This window comes from Syngnathus acus, chromosome 8 (genome assembly GCF_901709675.1).
Source record: "Syngnathus acus chromosome 8, fSynAcu1.2, whole genome shotgun sequence".
Taxonomy (NCBI): domain Eukaryota; kingdom Metazoa; phylum Chordata; class Actinopteri; order Syngnathiformes; family Syngnathidae; genus Syngnathus; species Syngnathus acus.
The window spans coordinates 9911989-9929421 of NC_051093.1; the positions used below are offsets into that span (position 1 = coordinate 9911989).

At 46.0% G+C, this 17433-nt stretch overlaps 4 protein-coding genes across 8 annotated transcripts; 2 read left to right on the forward strand and 2 right to left on the reverse strand.

Moving 5' to 3' along the window:
* The first annotated feature begins 196 nt into the window (after window positions 1-196).
* Window positions 197-5030, forward strand: il12rb2l (interleukin 12 receptor, beta 2a, like). Of its 5 annotated transcripts, none has more exons than XM_037255891.1 (16): window positions 197-310; window positions 1022-1122; window positions 1206-1295; window positions 1482-1629; window positions 1702-1853; window positions 1924-2066; window positions 2179-2320; window positions 2415-2491; window positions 2602-2842; window positions 2923-3123; window positions 3202-3306; window positions 3398-3532; window positions 3608-3787; window positions 3888-3951; window positions 4032-4125; window positions 4196-5030. In XM_037255891.1, exons 3-16 carry the CDS (start codon window positions 1232-1234, stop codon window positions 4514-4516), a joined length of 2067 nt encoding a protein of 688 aa, XP_037111786.1. In that variant the 5' UTR covers window positions 197-310; window positions 1022-1122; window positions 1206-1231; the 3' UTR covers window positions 4517-5030. The 5 variants fall into 5 exon arrangements, with proteins under 5 accessions (XP_037111786.1, XP_037111790.1, XP_037111789.1 ...); XM_037255895.1 differs by having other exon boundaries at window positions 2929-3123; XM_037255894.1 differs by having other exon boundaries at window positions 2605-2842.
* Window positions 5031-5578: 548 nt separating this feature from the next.
* LOC119126227 (zona pellucida sperm-binding protein 3-like) lies at window positions 5579-7521 on the reverse strand. Its single transcript, XM_037257363.1, has 8 exons — window positions 7133-7521; window positions 6756-6871; window positions 6451-6554; window positions 6210-6387; window positions 6029-6146; window positions 5884-5969; window positions 5741-5829; window positions 5579-5677 (listed from the first exon to the last, which is right to left on the reverse strand). The coding sequence occupies exons 1-8, from the start codon at window positions 7481-7483 to the stop codon at window positions 5619-5621; spliced, it is 1101 nt and encodes a 366-aa protein (XP_037113258.1). The 5' UTR covers window positions 7484-7521; the 3' UTR covers window positions 5579-5618.
* An 884-nt stretch (window positions 7522-8405) lies between these two features.
* LOC119126228 (zona pellucida sperm-binding protein 3-like) lies at window positions 8406-16696 on the reverse strand. Its single transcript, XM_037257364.1, has 11 exons — window positions 16508-16696; window positions 10210-10768; window positions 10030-10145; window positions 9858-9961; window positions 9607-9781; window positions 9417-9534; window positions 9259-9341; window positions 9034-9194; window positions 8797-8952; window positions 8619-8732; window positions 8406-8560 (listed from the first exon to the last, which is right to left on the reverse strand). The coding sequence occupies exons 2-11, from the start codon at window positions 10555-10557 to the stop codon at window positions 8406-8408; spliced, it is 1530 nt and encodes a 509-aa protein (XP_037113259.1). The 5' UTR covers window positions 10558-10768; window positions 16508-16696.
* On the forward strand, window positions 11014-12685 carry LOC119125502. Its single transcript, XM_037256087.1, has 4 exons — window positions 11014-11164; window positions 11237-11569; window positions 11646-11746; window positions 11829-12685. The coding sequence occupies exons 1-4, from the start codon at window positions 11113-11115 to the stop codon at window positions 12030-12032; spliced, it is 690 nt and encodes a 229-aa protein (XP_037111982.1). The 5' UTR covers window positions 11014-11112; the 3' UTR covers window positions 12033-12685.
* Window positions 16697-17433: the final 737 nt, after the last annotated feature.

Genomic DNA, 17433 nt, shown 5'->3' on the forward strand with positions numbered 1-17433 from the left:
CAGTTGTATCAGTGTGAAAGCATCCAAACTGAGCTGTTTTCATTTGTCAGATGAATGGACGAATTGTAACAGAATTATGTCATTATAGCACAAAATATTTGCGTTGGAAAACATTTATCCTTGAAGGGCCGTCGACTATAAACGCCTCAGAACGCGAAGGCACTGACTTCCGTATCACGTGGTGGTTACGTCATCAATATGCTGGCGGGCGAGGCGGTCCATTGTTTCCGCTCAACACGTGAGACATCGCGACAACATACGCTTGACGGAAAGCGAGCTCGTTCACATCTGGGCTCTCATCGGAGATGAGGTACGACGCTACTATATACGTATATCATACTTATTCATCACGCGTATTCTGATTTTAGACTGAAACTTCCAAAGTATAGTCACTGAACGTCTCCACCCAGCAAGTTTGGGTTTTCGATTACGGTAAACGGAAATGTAAAGTGACGTCATTGGGGGTAGGGAGGGGGGGTCATTTTAACGCACTTAAAAATGTTACCTTTTCGACACGTGCTGTGTAAAAAGATCAACATTTCAGCGACACTAAGTTGCTTTGTGCCTGTAAAATCCGCTTCATCTGAGGTCTGCCAGTCGTCAATCTGGTCAAGACTTGCTTAAATGAAGAACTGGAAGTACACCAATCGAACTTTTGAAAAGGAAATAAGAAAATGTTGTGCTTAGTATGCACATTTAGCGCTGTGTGAACTCTGTTTAGTATTAAGATAAAAATGATTAACTTCGAGAAAATAACAGGTATAACCACCACGATGCTGTAATAGTCACATTCAAAGTCATTCTACCTTGAGTTGTGTAACAGTGTGCTTAACCACTTGCTATGGTGTAAACGAGTCTCTTTGCAACAATCAAATACTAAATTAAAAAAGTTAAAAGAAGAATTTGATTACTATTTTGCTTTTTGTCCAGCAACTAATTGTGCTGTGTGTTAATCGAGGCATAATCAATATCAACTGATTTGCATATATTTCAACGCAATACACTTACCTGTGCCTTCAAGTTGTGACAGCACATACTGGATCTGCCCAAGGCCTGCCAAGTCAGTGGAACCTCTGGCTGACAGAATACCTCCTTTTGACATACACGAAAAACACGGTTTCAGTAAGCAACATTTTTCGTTGACACAACTATTACATATTTATTTGATGAGTAACAGCAGAGTATCAATGTGTTTATTTTGACAGGCAGATGAGGACTTGATCCAAATGTAATGGCTCCAAGATGGCTTTTCTCAATCTTAATAGTCAACATGGCAATTTCTTTTGCCGCTGCAGGTAGGCTCTTTTGCGACCCCCCCCCACACACACACACACTTAAGCTTGTCGCTCGTATTGAGACAAACGTGCTGTGAAAAAATCATATACCGTCTGCTCATTTCCTGTTAGTGCCCGGCAGAGCTCTATTTTCTGCTGCATTGCAACTTTGAACTTCTTCTTTTTTTTTGAAACTTACTCTTTTGGGTTCATTAGGTCCTCCAGAGCCCCCTTCCAAACCCAAGTGCCACATTCCATGTCATGACAGCTGCGGGGTTGATATTTACTGTCATTGGAATCACAGAATTGATCCTCCGACAAAGTCCAGTCTCCACTGGAAAACAGCAGACGGCAGGTAAGAGCAACATGACGCTGCTGACCAGCGAATGACAGAGGTGGAAAAAGTAACCCCAAATATCCTCTCCAGAGAGCAATTTGTGGATACTGGGGCCAGTTTGAGTGGGATGATCGGCCGGGAACACTTTTCCATGAACAGTGAACTTCAAGTTTGGGTGAAGGCTGACAACAAACACGGTTCTGCCACATCTCAAGTGGCTGTTTTCGACACAGGAGACATTAGTGAGTCCTGGAAATATAGTGACAGTATTTCTTTTGAGTTGACATTTTTCTGTCTTCTCTCTGCCTTTAGTGAAGCCGTCGCCTCCTGTAATTTCATCGAGCCCCCAAGATCCTTTGGAAATATCCTGGAGTTCCATCTGCGATGAGCCGCACCTCTCTTTGGGAGGGTGTGATGTGCAATTTCGGACTCAAGCAGAAAAACGCTGGCATGAGGTGTAACTGTCAATGGCTGCAAATCCTCATGGATTTTCCAAATAGATTTTCAGGGGTTAGGTGCAAATCTAAATATTTGCTCACCCAGCAATGCCTTTTACTTTTGGTGTAGGAAGAAATTGGAGCGCAAGGCAGCTACGACTTTGACGGCCTGGTGGAGGCTGGTATCGTGTATGAAATTCAGGTTCGCTGTTCCTGTGCCACGGGCTTGAGCAGTGACTGGAGTGCAATTCACAGAATCAGCCTTGAAACAGGTAAGCCTACCTATGAGGGAGGTGGTTTCAAAGTCACCATTTCAAAAAATTCACTCGTCTAATGGTTGGAGCACACCTGGGGTTTTTTGTTTAGCCCCCACTGGACAGATAGATGTATGGAAGGACTGCGGCGTGCCTGCCACAAATTTGGACTGCGCTATGACCTGGAAGGTAGACAACACAGAATTTAGTCATTGTAATAATTATAGGTGAACAGAAAATATAATTCAATATAGTCATATGTCTTGCCTCATGCGACATTATCCCCCCCCCCTCCCCAGAAGCTTCCTCTATCGCAGGCTTGTGGCCACATTCTGGGCTACGAAGTCAAGCTGTTCTCCAAACACGGCACGAGTGTACTAATGAATATTTCCGCCGCTGAGCCGAGGGACCGCTTGGTGTGCGACGGGCCGCATTGCTATCTCAACTCCTCTCTAAAGAACATATCGTCGGCCGCTATATCAGCCTACAACGCCCATGGTGCTACTCTGCCCGCTTACATCACAATTCCAACAACGCCAGGTATCACTTGACCAGATTGTCAAAAATGTCTGCTGTAGCTAATGCTCTTCTCTGATGAGGATTTTTTTTTTTTTTTTTAGGTAAAGTGACAAGCGAGCACCCTATCGATGTCAGGATGAATATGGCGAACCTCACCGTCTCGTGGAATCTTCCATCTCATCTCCCTGATGCCAAATCATTTAAGGAATATGTGGTGCAATACAAACAAGCAGGAAGTCCTCTGGGCAAAGGATTTGATTGGATCAGAGTCAATAAAAGCTGTACTACACTTACATTTACAGGTTGGTTTTCTTTGGCTACTTTTGACGCTAATGTCATTGCTACATAGTTTTCATCATGGCCTTTGACTGCGTTTACAGGTCATTTTGAAAAATACAGAGCCTACCAGGTGTCACTGTTCGCTGTTACGAGCAATCAAGAAAGCCGTCTTATTTCATCTGCGATTGGATATTCTTGTCATGGAAGTAGGTATCCATCCATCCATCCATCCATCCATCCATCCATCCAGTTATTATTCCCTCCTAAAAATCGTCACGATGAATGGTCTCTTTTCAGTTCCCGCCAAAGTGCGTTCATTTAAAGTCATTACCATTGCTGCGACGCATGCGACACTGTTTTGGGAGCCTGCAGTGCTGACGGAACAGAACGGGCAGATCCTCTATTACCAAATCGGCGTTCATGGACAAATGGGTAAAGTGCAAACGTGCAATCCTTGAAATCCAATGATCCTTGACCTGATTTCAAGCAACCTACTTTGCTTTACAGCCGTGTACAACGTGAGCGCTTCCCATCAGAGAGAAAATAAGACGTTTGAGCTGGCCAATCTCAAGCCCAATCAGGAGTGTCAAGTGTGGATCAAGGCTGTGACTGAAGCTGGGCCAGGAGCCAACGTCACCACCAGTTTCGTCACAAAGCAACCTGAGCATCTTGTGTTGCAATCAAAATGTAACTATTTTCTCACAATGAGCCTTCTGATGAAAATATATATATATATAGATACGTATATATATATCTCATCATCCATCCCCTTCTTTCTATTTGTCAGCACACATATTTGCCCCCCTGCTCTGTCTCTTGGTCATAATGTGCTGTCTTTTTGCTTTATACAGGTGAGATATGAGATTATTTTGTCTGATGCTAATGCTTGTTCCCGTTTCAACGTCACTAACATAGCATGCTTGTATGACAGTTTGCATCAAGGATCAAGCAAGACGTGTCTGTGTATAAACGAGAACGTACCAGATCCGTACAATAGCACCATCTTCCAAATGCTCCAGTATCAGGTGAGTTGAATTCTATAACACACAGTAAAGGCTAGAACAGAAAATGTCTTAACTAACTGTGTGACTGCAGGCCAAGCAGGCCAATGAGGCCTTGGCTTGGATCAGCGTCCCCATCTATGAAGCACATCCTACCATGTCTACGTTAGAGATAGTGCTCACCCAGCCACCTGTATGTGAACACAAGTGCCTCCCTGAAGAGCACACAAACCCAGCAGGATGTACAAGGCAAAGACAATATGGCAAAGAGCAGTACAGCAAAATGGTTGACTCGGCGGAGGGAAAGGATTTAAGCGGAGTGGATGACGCTGGGAGTTCATCAGAAGAGGAACAAGACGCATCGGGATACGAACAGCACTTCATGCCAACAGCGGCCGAAATACTCAATACTTGACACACGAATATTAGGTGTGATGACTTTTGACTAATTGTTGACATTTTCAATTTGATATTGCAATGTTAGAAATGATTGGTTGTTTCTATTACCTCTTTTATACATACAAATGCACCGTATTGGGTTTTTTTAATGCTGAATGAGGTTTCCAAGATTTCATGAGTAATATCTGCTGAAGTCTTTTTTTTTTTTTTTAATTCAACAGACTGTATACAAATAACATGAGATATGAACTCCATACACATGACTGAATGCACATTTAAAGAGAATGGATTCTGCTGTACCGTTTATTAGGAGTATTTTGATGTACTATTTTTCACTATACAGCACTTTTATATTTTCTTCTATGAATTGTCATTTCAAAGTGTGCGTCGGTGGATGGAGTAAACATTTTTGAAGCAATAGCTGCCGTCTATAATGAAAAATACAGTAATGATCATAACTTTGTACCAATAGAGGTAGTAGTATATGACAGAGTCACCGAGTTGAATAAAGAAACGATTTTAAATATGCATCTATATTTATTCTAAGAGGGCTCCCGTGAGCTACTTTGCTTGGGGAGGGGACTACAATATCATATACAACATAAACAAAGGTGCCTTGTCACTCACCTGCATCAATCAAGGAACTTTATCCTTTCCACGCAAAAGCTGATGTCCAATTTGGAAGAATGCAGGCTCCACGTCATCTACCTGCAGGGACTGACTGCATGGGGCTTTTTCTTCCATGTAGCAGAATGCGTCCAGTGAGTCAAGAAGTTGCAGCCAGCAAGTCGCAATTGGAAACAGGATGTAAGGACACCGTTTTTAAAAAGTGTGCTTGAAGTAAGAGTTGCCCATTGGTCCCGCACGACACGTAACACGACCGCTCCTCCTCATTTCACAGACTGACCAGAAGATGGCGATAGCGTCGCGCCTGAAAGACGATGAGGTGGTTTGCAACGATATTGACGTTGCAGATTCACTTTCGTCTCGATGCAATTTCCCGGGAAGCAAAAGCGGTCTTCTTCAGCCAACATGCATGCTCTTGGAATAGTGAGGGAGGACAAAACCAAACAGATAGTTGTGAAAATAACTATTTTATTGACAACCTTGTTGCTTGCCTACTTTTTGGGCAGAATCACAAGTGGGCCAAGACTGATCACATCACACACCTTGGTACCTGCAAAAGAAGGAAATGGGGTCAATACATTTATTCGCTACAGAGGCTTTGTTTGCATTTTACCATCAAGTTTTAGATGCTTGTGGGAATATTGTCTGCAGGTGTCATCACAGCAATGGCACACGTCAGGGCTCCCGTCAACATTTTCCCATCTGATGGAGAAAGGACTTTGAGCACATTCACACAAACACGCTCAGGGCGCTTACCTTGTATTCACATAAGTGCAAGCCTTGTTGACAGGGCTGCTCCTCCACATATCAGAGGTGACTTTCAGCCGGCATGTTAGAAAAAGCTGAAAAAAAGAAAAAGGTTGGAAATGTCTACGGTGACATTTCACTCGAAGCAACTCACAGTGTTTCTTTCATCTCGGTTAAAGAGGAAAGCATCCAGCTGCAGCCGCAGAACATCCGCCCTGGTCCGGGACAGGAAGCGTGCTCTAGATCCTGGCTGTTTAGAGTCTGCGAGACACCTGAGAGAAAGGGAGGGAGACAACTTTGACACCAGTGGACCTCCTTGAGACTTTGCATCTTACCCGTCGTTCTCAATGAGGAAGTATCGCGGCACGGATGATGCCTCTGGGCTCAGCGTTGCCACGCAGCCGGCAACGAAGAGCCGTCTGGGCTCCGGACCGGGATTGGTGTAGGACGCCTCCATGTTGAGCATGCCTCCCAAGTAGAAGACATTGGACAGCCTCAGTCTTGTCCAGTCATCTACCAAGGACACAAAGCTGAACATGCAAAGTCAACACAAAAGGTAGCTGCCGCTGCTCTCACCAGACATCAGCTTCAAGGAGAAGTCCGAGGTTGCTGACGGGGTCTTGCGAGATGTAGCGAGAATCTGAAGGGGCGCCTGAGGAGGACTGCTCACAATGTGTGTCCTGTACAAACACAATACACACTTACAATAGAAGACGTATTTGAATTTTCTTTGTGTGTCTTGGCATGTGAAGAAATTGACAATAAAGCAGACTTTGAATACATTTCTGGTACTTTGAGCAGAAATGCAGATTTGGACAATAATGAGTCCTAGTGTTCATTGACGCATACACTACAATATGTAGGAGAGTCACTAGTGTCACCTTTTGTAGTGACAAGACACGGGCACTACACGTTGGGTCTTCCTTGTGACGTCATGATGATAGGGAACAGGTGAAAAGGTCAGCTGGTTTGAGTAGATCAAGGAGTCTTCAGATATCTGCAGATGGAAAAGGTTTTATGGGAACTCTTTTTGGGCACATAGGCTCTGTTCCAATTACGTAGAGGCAAAAGTGTCAGGTTAGTAAAAAAAACCAGGATGTTTTCACACCACAGGGGCCATTGTGAAAATAAACTGCAGTCCTGTAAATAGAACGCCTCAAGCCACATGTGACTGCCAACATTCAACTGGTAGAAAAAAAAAAAAAAGGACACATTTAGTCCTTTTATCTGGCCCTCGGTATGCGCGTGAGATACTTACTGTTAGCTGGGTGCCACATTGCTGGAGTCCAGCCTTGATAACCAGCTCAGAGTCACTAGCAGCAAAAGCCTGGCACTGTCCGAGGCCCAAAAACTCCTCGCCCAGGAAAAGCTCCTCTGGAGATATCGTCGGTCCGTACATGTCAGTCTTCACCTGGATGATCATTGACGACGGGGTGCACGTCACCAGCACGGGAGGCAACGGGTTGGATGGGCTTTCGTCAGTATCGACCACAACCACGGGGGACTTGTACTCCCTCCCGTCTTTGTCAATCATGGGCCCTTCCTTCAAAGTCCGAATGGCCGCGCAAGACGACAGGAGCAGCGAGAGACAGAAGAAGGCCGCCGGCATTGTGTTTGCTGCTAATGTGGTGCGCTGACCAACAGAGGCAAACATCCTTCGTTCTCCTGTTAGCGGAATTGGCGTGCCGGTCCAATTAATACTAAGGTCACCTGAGATAGGCAGCTGTAAGCAATTCTCAATTGATTTGTTGGCACTTGATTGGCTGGAGACCAGTTTGGGGCGGAGCTTCACTGAATGCCATCTTGTAGCATCTATGGGCAATTCTAAAAATGTCAAAAACAAAACTAGTCACTTGGCAGGGCTCATAGCTCAATCGCAACTCCCTAATTTCCTCACTCAATCATGTAAAGGTCAATGGTTACCAACGGGGTTTCCCAACTTCAGTCATGTGACCCAAACTGAGCAGACATCGCATGATCAAATGAAGGAAACTCAAAAGGCTTCCTTTCAGAATCAGCAGTGTTACTGGCTCAGTGGCCTAGTGGTAGAGTGTCCGCCCTGAGACTGGAAGGTTGTGGGTTCAAACCCCGGCCGACCAAAGCTTATAAAAATGGGAGCCATTGCCTCCCTGCTTGGCACTCAGCATTAAGGGTTGGAATTGGGGGGTTCGATCACCAAAATGATTCCCGTGCGCGGCACCGCTGCTGCTCACTGCTCCCCTCTCTCTCCCCCAGGGGATGGATTAAAATCACACGGGGATGGGTTCAATGCAGAGGATACATTTCACCACACCCAGATGTGTGTGTGTGACCATCATTGGGACTTTTGACATTCTACTATTAGAGAATCAATGCTAATGCCTTAGCAAGAGATATGTATATAAAGCAGAAGTGGGTAAGGCACTATCAATTTGGAAGCATTTAGTGCTGGTGTTGCTCAGCAGAATTTATTGGGCTCAAGCACAGCTGCCCCACAGACCAAAGAAATTCTGACACCATTCAAAACAAATCAAGTTTGATCGCAACTTTTATTATCTCTTTGACTCCTTCATAGATTTGTCAGAGGCATCAGTCAAGTTGGAGACAGGGGTGAAATCCACCTGAGGATGCTCAGTGAAGTAGTCATGTCCACTTGGCAGGGTGGGTGTTGGCTCAGGGACTTTACTTTCTTCATCATCATCACCATCTGCACCAGAAAAAAGAGATTAAGAACCAGTTCTCCCATTTTAAAGCATCTCTTGTACCTTTCAGGTCGTTTTCACTTGTGCCGTCAATGAGGTGGACGTTTCCGTCAGAGGTGAGGTCATCCTGGTGCAGGTCTTCAGTGAACAGGCCAGGAATGACCCCCTTCTCTGGTTCTAAAGCAGGACGTGCAGCTTGAGCAGAGATACGTAGAAGTTCCTTCTGGAGAGCGGCACTCACCTTTCAAAGGCTTGAGGCCGCTCTGCCACTGGCTGCCGTACAGAGCAGGCCTAGTCATCTTTTGAAGCACTGGCGGCAGCTCCTCTTCAGGAATAGTCCAACTTTTCTGCTTGGGCAGAACCAACACGGGACCAACTTTGGCCTGATGCTCCCACCCTGGCGGACAAAAAAAACAACAATCCCTCAAGACAGTCAAGTAAATTGCAGTCGCTTGCAAAGTGGGACATTGAAACGTACCACCGGCAGGAAGTTTGCTCTTCAATTGAGCAGCTCGTGGTTTCGCTGGCTTGCCGAAACCACGAGGACCAAACTTGGCAGGCTGACTGTGAGCATTGCCAACTTTGCCTTGACTTTGGCAATAGCCGCACAGGTAGTCGTTGCCGTCAACCGAACGCCACCTGAAAAAGTGCTTCTTGAAAATATTGTTGCTTTACAGTGTACAAAATGGAAGCAGACACTTGCCTCCCGTTGACAAAAGTACACGCTTTGTTGGGCGCTTCCGTATCGTGGACGGGCACCGCGTTCAGGAGGCACGTGATGTAAAGCTATAGAAGACAAGTGTGGCGGGCGGCCATTTTACAGCCTGCAGATGCACATTTCAAACCGAGGCAACGGCTCACCTCTCCTCTGTCTTCGTCGTGGAACCTGAAGGCATCAATCACCAATTGCAGCTTATCGTCTTGTGTCCTCGCTAAGAAGCGAGCTTTGGAAGACTGAAGCTTGGAATCCAACAAGCACCTGTTCAATACAACTTGTCGTTTCCATAGCAGCCTCAATAAAGTCAACGGAATTGTGATTTGGATTTCTCACCCGTCTTCGATGAAAACATATCTGGGCACAGAGTGGATGTTTGGCTGCAGCGTGGCCACGCAGCTGCTCAGGAACACTCGCAGGCCCACGTGATGGCCCCGGCGGACCGAGGCCTCCAGGAGAATTGGCTCGCCCAGGTAGTACACGTTGGCGCTCCTCTCGTACTGCCAATTGTCTGACAGCAACAACAAAAAAACAGAAAGACATTTGAGGAGGCTATCAAAAGGGAAGCCGTGACCGATGCGGCGTACTTGTCATGATTCGGAGCTTAAAGTCCAGAGTTTCCACTGCAGCTTGTGTGGCCATGAAGGGGATCCAGGTGGGCATGATGGAAGAACTGGACAGACTGTAGCACCTAAACACCAACACGACATTTCAATCACTTCATAGCAACACATCACGCACACACACACACTTCCTTACCTGGCGTAGTGACACTCGATCGGAACGACCGCCCCGTCCATTCGGATCAGGCCATCGGGCGAGGCTGCCGGAGTGTAGATGAGCAGGTTGGTGTAGACCAGAGACACGTCAGTCATCTGTGGACACAACATTGGTCAGACAAATTGGAATCGCTTCAGAAACACTGACCCAATAGCTTACCCAATATTTGGTGCCACAGTCCAGAAGGCCAACCACTATTTTGTACTCCTGATCGGAGGACGGCGTGGCGCCGCAACGGGTGTTTTCACGCTCCGCGGTTCCGAGGCGCACCTCGGAACTGTGGACCGGCATCCCCGCGCCAAACAGGTCGGCTTGAATCAGGATCTCCAAGGAGTCGGGACGGCAGGTCACCCGCACCGTGTTGAGGGGCCGCCGCTGGTCGGCCGGAACTCGTTCGGGCTCTTTATGGTGATAATCCAACAGATTCTTTTTGGAGAAGAGAAGGTCAAGGCTAGCCAGCGTGGAGGTCACACCTGCTAAGACGAGAACGAGGAGTAAAGGCGCCATTGCTGCGGGCCTCTGGACACAAACACTCTGCCTGCACCGAGAGCTGCCGACTTGAACAATCCTCACCTGGGAACCTTTTTATTAGGTCACGTGACCTTGGAACTGCACACCTGAGTCCTATCAGCCACTCATGGCGCACACACACACACACACACACACACACACACACACACACACACACACACACACACACACACACACACACACACATCTGTGCCTGGAATAACTCTCTGATAATAATAATAATAATAAAATGATAAAAGTGTACAAAACATGGCTGTCATTTTACGTCAGGACTAGTAAAATAATTCACTTATTCATTCATTCTGAAATAGATCATTTGAGTAGTGAAAAGCAATGAAGAACATTAGGAAAGTAATAAGTGGTCTATTCATCTAACTATTAAGTGTGAAAGCCAATAGTGAAGGTACATAAGAATAATAAGAGTGGCTTGCTTCCGGCCATGATGTTTCTTCCTGCTTTGTGGCAAAGAACAACATCAAGTGAGCGCAGGATGTGGTGGGAGGCTCATTGTGACTGAGCTTTAGTTGGAAGATGATGAAGACCGGCATCGTGTTTTATCTTGTGGCTCTTTGGCTCTTGGAGGGTAAGAATGAGCAGCATTTTAAATTCAGTGTCAGATTTTGGCTTATGTCATTTTGTGTGTGTGTGTGTGCAGTCAATGCAGATGTGAGCTTCGTGCAGCTGGTAGGAAAGCAATCTCTGGAGCTCTCGTGCCCCCTTCAGCAGGAACGCGGCAACCTGACCACTCTCCACCTGTACCACCGCCGAGGCTCCGCTCAGCGCACCCTTCTGTCCCTGGGTCCAGGGGGCCAGCTCAAACTGGACCCCGACTACAAGAGCCGTCTGAACCTTTCGGGTGGGTGCAACTCGTCAGCGCTCAAGGTCAACCTGTCGCACTTAGACCAAAGCGACTCGGGAATGTACGTGTGTGAAAACCCGGACGAGGGCGTTTCTGCCACTCAGCTCTTCTTGCTGGTTGAGGCCTCAGGTAAGCATGATGTTCCTTTTCATCGTTCCAGAGGTCCAATTGGGCATGAATTCACCCAGCGAGTTTGTTTGTGCAGGGTGTCAGTGCTCTTCCCTCTACCCCCCTCTGCTCATGGCCATCTTTTCCGCGACGGTCCTCATTTTCATCTTGCTCTTGTGGCTCGCTCTGGGAGATTGTGTGAGTAGGCCCAAAGAATAATCACCAAAATGGGGACTCACTCTAGTTGCGTTCTAGCCACGTGAAATATTTTGGTTTTTAGGTGAAGGCCGATCGTCCTCCTCCCACCGGGCCGGCTGCTGTTCCTATTTATGAGGAAATGAGCAGGAAGGAGGAAAACTCTGGAGTCCCCCCGAACAACGCCCTGGAGGAGGAGCTCACCTCTCCATTGCATGCTAACACCCTTTTGAGACAGTCGCAGGAAAACTACTATGCCTGTCCCAGACACATCAAACTCAAAGCCTGAATGGAAAAAGAACAAATCTTTTTGAAACAGCCGAGAAAAATCGCTATTTTATTCATATCTGAAAGAAGCTCCATAGTTCATGAAAACATTTGTTTTTCGGTGCATGTCGTTTGAACAATCACATTCTATGAGAAGAAGATATACACAGAGAAAAATCAAAATAAAACATTACAAGCCACTGACTTTGAAAATCAATAAATCTCAGTACAGACATTTCTTTTCTCTTAATACGCCCCCCCACGGAAAAAGCAGCCCTAATTCCAAACACCCACTGATCCCCCCCCTTTGAAGAAAAAAAAAAAAAGAATCCTCGTAAAAACCTTGAGGGTGACAGGCTGGAATCCCACAGTGCTAAAGAGTGAGACGCTCATTGGTTTATAGGAATACACAGCATGGCGATGTGACTGACGCTAGGTCGATCGGAACCAGGGGACAAACATATTCAAATGAACAATACGCATACTGGACACCCCCGCCCCCCCCCCCAATAAATCAACCACGCCAGTGTAGGCCATGAAATGGCCATCCTCCGACCCTTGTGCATAGTTTCGTGTTCCTTTACAACCAGCTCCTCGTTTTCACAAACATCCTTTGCCGTGCGAACAAATGTTCTGCAAAAACTCATCGTTTCATGTGACACACACACACACACACAATAAAAAAAAAAAGAAAAAGGTAAGAGAATAATGCACAACGCTCCTGGATGGGACCTCAAGAAAAAGAAAAACACTAAACAGCATTTTGCATCTTATTCACTGACTTTTTTTTTTAAACAATCCACATTTTCTGTTTTGAAATGTAAAGCAATTTTAATATATAGATTTTTATATAGATATATAAAGCACTCCATAGTCATTTAAAGTCCATTATTTGGTTATTACGTAACTGCTACGGATTTAGAAACGACTGGTATTTGCTCCTCCTTCTCCAAATCCATAACTTTCAGTGCTTAGATGGTTCGTAATAATATTTGTCATCAAAATGTACATTAAAATGATGTGGAGTTGGTACTCTGGAACCCTGGCCTTCCTGAGACGAGATCCACTTTTTCAGGTGTGCAAGATAGTGAGCAATTGTCTTTTTTTTTTCTTTTTTCCATTGTTGTTTTGTTTTGTATAAAGTCAAAAATATAGAGAATCAACCAAAAAACAACATACAGGCTTTTCAGATAGTCCAACAGATACACAACACTGTTCGATCCCAGAGTTCTTAAAGTAACACGAGAAATCGCCATTCTCGGTTGCACTTTGAAAAATGGAAGCATTTGTCCTCTTTTTTTGTTGTCATTTTTATCCTTTTTTTTTTTTTTTTTTTAAACACCGTTCCCCCCCCCCTGACATTCCCATCGTTTAATTCTTTTGGAAGTCCAGAAGGAAACAAAAGTGTTTTGTAAACTGTCAGTGGCCCGGCGTTTACAATGAAATGAAATGTGAGAAAGAGAGAGAAAAAATAAAATAAAAATAATAATAGGTAGGCACCTCAGACAGCAGAAGTCCTTCTACCCCCCACCAAACCTCGATGGCCACAGATACCTTTTTTTGTGTCCTTTTCTTTTTATACATACGTCTGGATTTTTTTTTCTTTTCTGTTTTTACGAGTTGCGTCAGGAATATCCCAGGAATGGTGCCACAAAAGATATTTTCTAATTCACAGCCTTCTCTGCCAGGAACTGTCAGATGCTCAGACCTCTGCTCAGACACTCAAGTGCAAAATATAGTTTGTTACACAAGTCCTGGAACTTTTCAGACACCCCGTCGTCTGAAAATTGGTGCAATACTCAACGACCCATACTTTCCTTGGATTATTGTCCACAATGAAAGCCACTAAAGGTAGATAAACATTACATTGAAGACAAAACAACATACGCACACGTATTTTTTTTTCCCGCTTTTTGTTGTTGTAGTCCTTGAGTAAACACGTACACGAGAACTGTCCCACTCGGGTACTTGTGTCATGTCGTTGGGTTTAGCTGGATGAGGACACTCAGTGCAACGCTCGCTAGAGAGGCTAGAGTCACAACAATACTGAGTTTACTAACAAAATGGCCGACATGCTCGCACCGGCCTACACTACAAGCAGCCTTGTGCAGACACTCCCACACAACACACATCCATACACACGTTTGTTTTGCCTTTTCAAAGTCAATCCTTTTCAACATTTCTTGATTTGGAAACAACAAAAAAACCTAGAAAAAGTGTTCACATTACATTATTGGCGCTTCTTTTGATTCAAGTATTTGTTGTTATTATTTTTGTATTCTTCTGATATGTTAAGGATCTCTTCAATGTTGGGGAGGGTACAAGGGGCCACACACAAACACACACATACCCGTGACGTGTGTAAACTAGCATGTGCATATTCCACCCAGGCATTTGTTTAAAATAGGGCTAGGGAACCCTGTCAGATATTTTTCAGCCATGTTAATTGTAGAAACAAAAACTTCTTCAAAAAAGCCCCCAACCAAACAGACACAACATTGGTTGAATGACACTTGCCCAACCCGCTTCAAATCGAGCGTTGCGGAGCCGATTCTTAGCCAGCCCATTTTTCTGATCAATGATTGAGACGCTTCATTTTGTTTCTTTGTTCCAGTCACCGTTGAGTTCGTGCAACTAACTTTTCATTCAAAAAACAAAAGCACATTTGACCTCCGACACAAGAGGGGGATTAAGTGGGAGGAAAAGTGGGCGGGGCTCTGAGTGCTGGTGCTGCGCCGAGAATTCCAAGGCGCATCTGAGACCAAACCGCAAATACCGCTCACCCGCTCTAACTGTCCCGTTCCTTGATTCAAATCCAGTGTGGAGTAAAAATGCACACATACACACACACCAAAGAAAGAAAGAAAGAAACAGGCATTAGTGATTGTTTTGTTGAATGATCAGTCTAAAAAGTGACTCAAAAAGAGAGAGAGAGCGAAAACACACATGAAACAAATGAAATAATAAAAGAAATTTAAGACTTGGTACCGAACTTGAGATGTGTTCCTGTTTCAAGCTGGCTCCACCCTCCGGCTGGAGGAGCAAATTGCTCCAGCGTGAGAAGGCGACAGCTTGCAGAAAAACAGGAGACACACCTCAGATTTGGAGTGCACAGCTCTAAAACATTTTTTTGTACTTTTCTTTTATGTTTATGCAAAAACAAATCCTGTTTTTTGGTTTTTAAAAGAGATGTACCCGATGTGACCCATAAACAGTGCACAGACACATAACTAACTGCCTTCTCATGATGAAAAAAAGAGCAGCGTGGGCGGCTCCTCCTCCTCCTCCTCCTCCTCCCACCATGAAGTGAGGAGGCGTCGTCACATGATCGTGATATTTGGATGTCAGTTGGCACGAGTCTGAAGAAGGTTCTCAAGCGCGAGTGGGCGTCCAGGTGGTCTTTTTGACGGGAAGCTGCCTTGGGAGTAAAGGTGGCAAATGGAGTGGTGACGTTTGGCAGACGGAGAGGGATGGCTGGGGGCGGGGCTTGTCAATGGCTGCGAGTTCACACCTCCTTGTTCTTTGCATAGAAATGGAAGGCTGCGTCTCAGTGGAGGTGGCTCCAAGTAGAACTGAGTGCTCCCAGAGGTGAAACAGAAAGCACCAGTGTGTGGCGGAGTGTGCGTGCGTGCGTGAGTGCGTCATATGCTGAGGGAGGACCCCCCCCCACTACCACCACCCACTCATCCTCGCTGGACGGACACAGGAAGCGGGCTCACGTGTTTACAAGTCGTCCGTTTTGATGGGAGTGAGGGGCTGAACACTGCATAAAGCCATGAGATCATCAATCCGCAATGAAACAAAGAGTAACAGCAAACAACAGTAACATGTGAGTTATATAAAAAAAAAAAAATCATAATAATGCCTCCATCTCAGAGTGGAAGTGGAGGTTGCTGAGGGCAGCAGTAGTAGTAGTTATAGAAGTAGTAGTAGTTGTAGTAGAATAGTAGTAATACACGGAATACAGGCAGGCTGCTCTCCAACTGGAGGAAGAGAAGGGAAATTGGGGGTGGCGGCAGAGGTGGGGGGGAGAGACAGAGGGAGGCAGTTGAGGTCTGCTTGCAGAGTGCAAGCAGGCAGGCAGGCAGGCAGGCAGGCAGGCAGGCACTCAGCGGCCACGCCAGGACGCCGGCTGGCTGGCCTCCCATGACGCCAGTACAACACGCCTCTCCAGAAAACAAGGCGGGGGGAAAAAAGAAAAAAAAAAGAAAACTCCCGGCTGCCCCCTCCCACCATCATTCTCCTGCTACCATGTTCATTCTGGGCCCCCACGGACATCTTCACATTCGTGTTAAGTTTGAAGTCAGTCATTCTCCTTGAAGGGGGTGGGGCACAGTGGGTCTGGGCGGGGCAAACTCCTCTTAAGTGCTAGATCAGACCAGGTCTTTCACATGGACTTCATTCATTTGGGCCAAACGAGAAGACAAAGAAGGGGGGGGGGGTAGTAAAAACAGGTCTTGTTTTGGTTTGATGCCTTCTCTTTACACACACACACACATTGGCAGCCAGAGGGGTTGACAGTATTTAGTGGCAGTCTGCGGTGCTGCAGGTTGTGGTTCTTTTCTCCATCAGTAGGGAGCATGGACGGAAGGAAGGAAGGAAGGAAGGAAGGAAGGAAGGAAGGAAGGAAGGAAGGAAGGAAGGAAGGGACAGTCTGTTGTGGCTTATATTGCACGTCGGTGGGGACACACACACACACGCGCACACGCACACACACACACACACACACACACTTTTTGTCTTCTTCCTGTCTTGAGGTGCAGTGAAAAGGTCAGACTGCCGGTTGAAGTGCATGGTCATTATAATAGCAGTGGTTCATTTTGTTAGTCTGTCACATGTACCCAAACATCCCGCTAAGGTGAATAAGTCTTGAGGGGGGGGGAGAAAAAAAGAAGCATTTTTGAAATTTCTTTGCAATGCTTCCGGAAAGAAAACTAACTGCACTACAAAAATAAATGGCTTGAACAAGGCGAACACAAGTTGCATCATTCCCTTTGAGAGCGTTCATGTGTGTGTGTGTGGGGGGGGGGGGGGGGGCTCTGCGCTGTTTGTAGAAGTGTAGCAAGCGCTCGACTGACTGGCTCAGAGATAAGGGGCTGTGTGCAAGGGTCCGTCCGTCCGTATGCGGGGCGGGAACGAGGTTAAGGCCAATATTAGTGCTGCGAGTCAGCCGAAGAGTACAACCAGCAGAGGAGAGGCTCTGATTGACGACGTTTTTGTTTTGGACTTTGGGAATGACGCCTCGTCGCGGGTCTCTGAGGTGCGGTACGATTGCCTCGGAAAGGCAGAGAGGGATTAAGCGGAGTTCAAGATGTGTAGAAAGTGTTTCTCTTGAAATGACTGAAAGACATCTTCCTGTGTCTCCAAGTGCGACTTGGCAGAACTGTAACTTGACAACAACAACGACGACGACGACAAGAAGA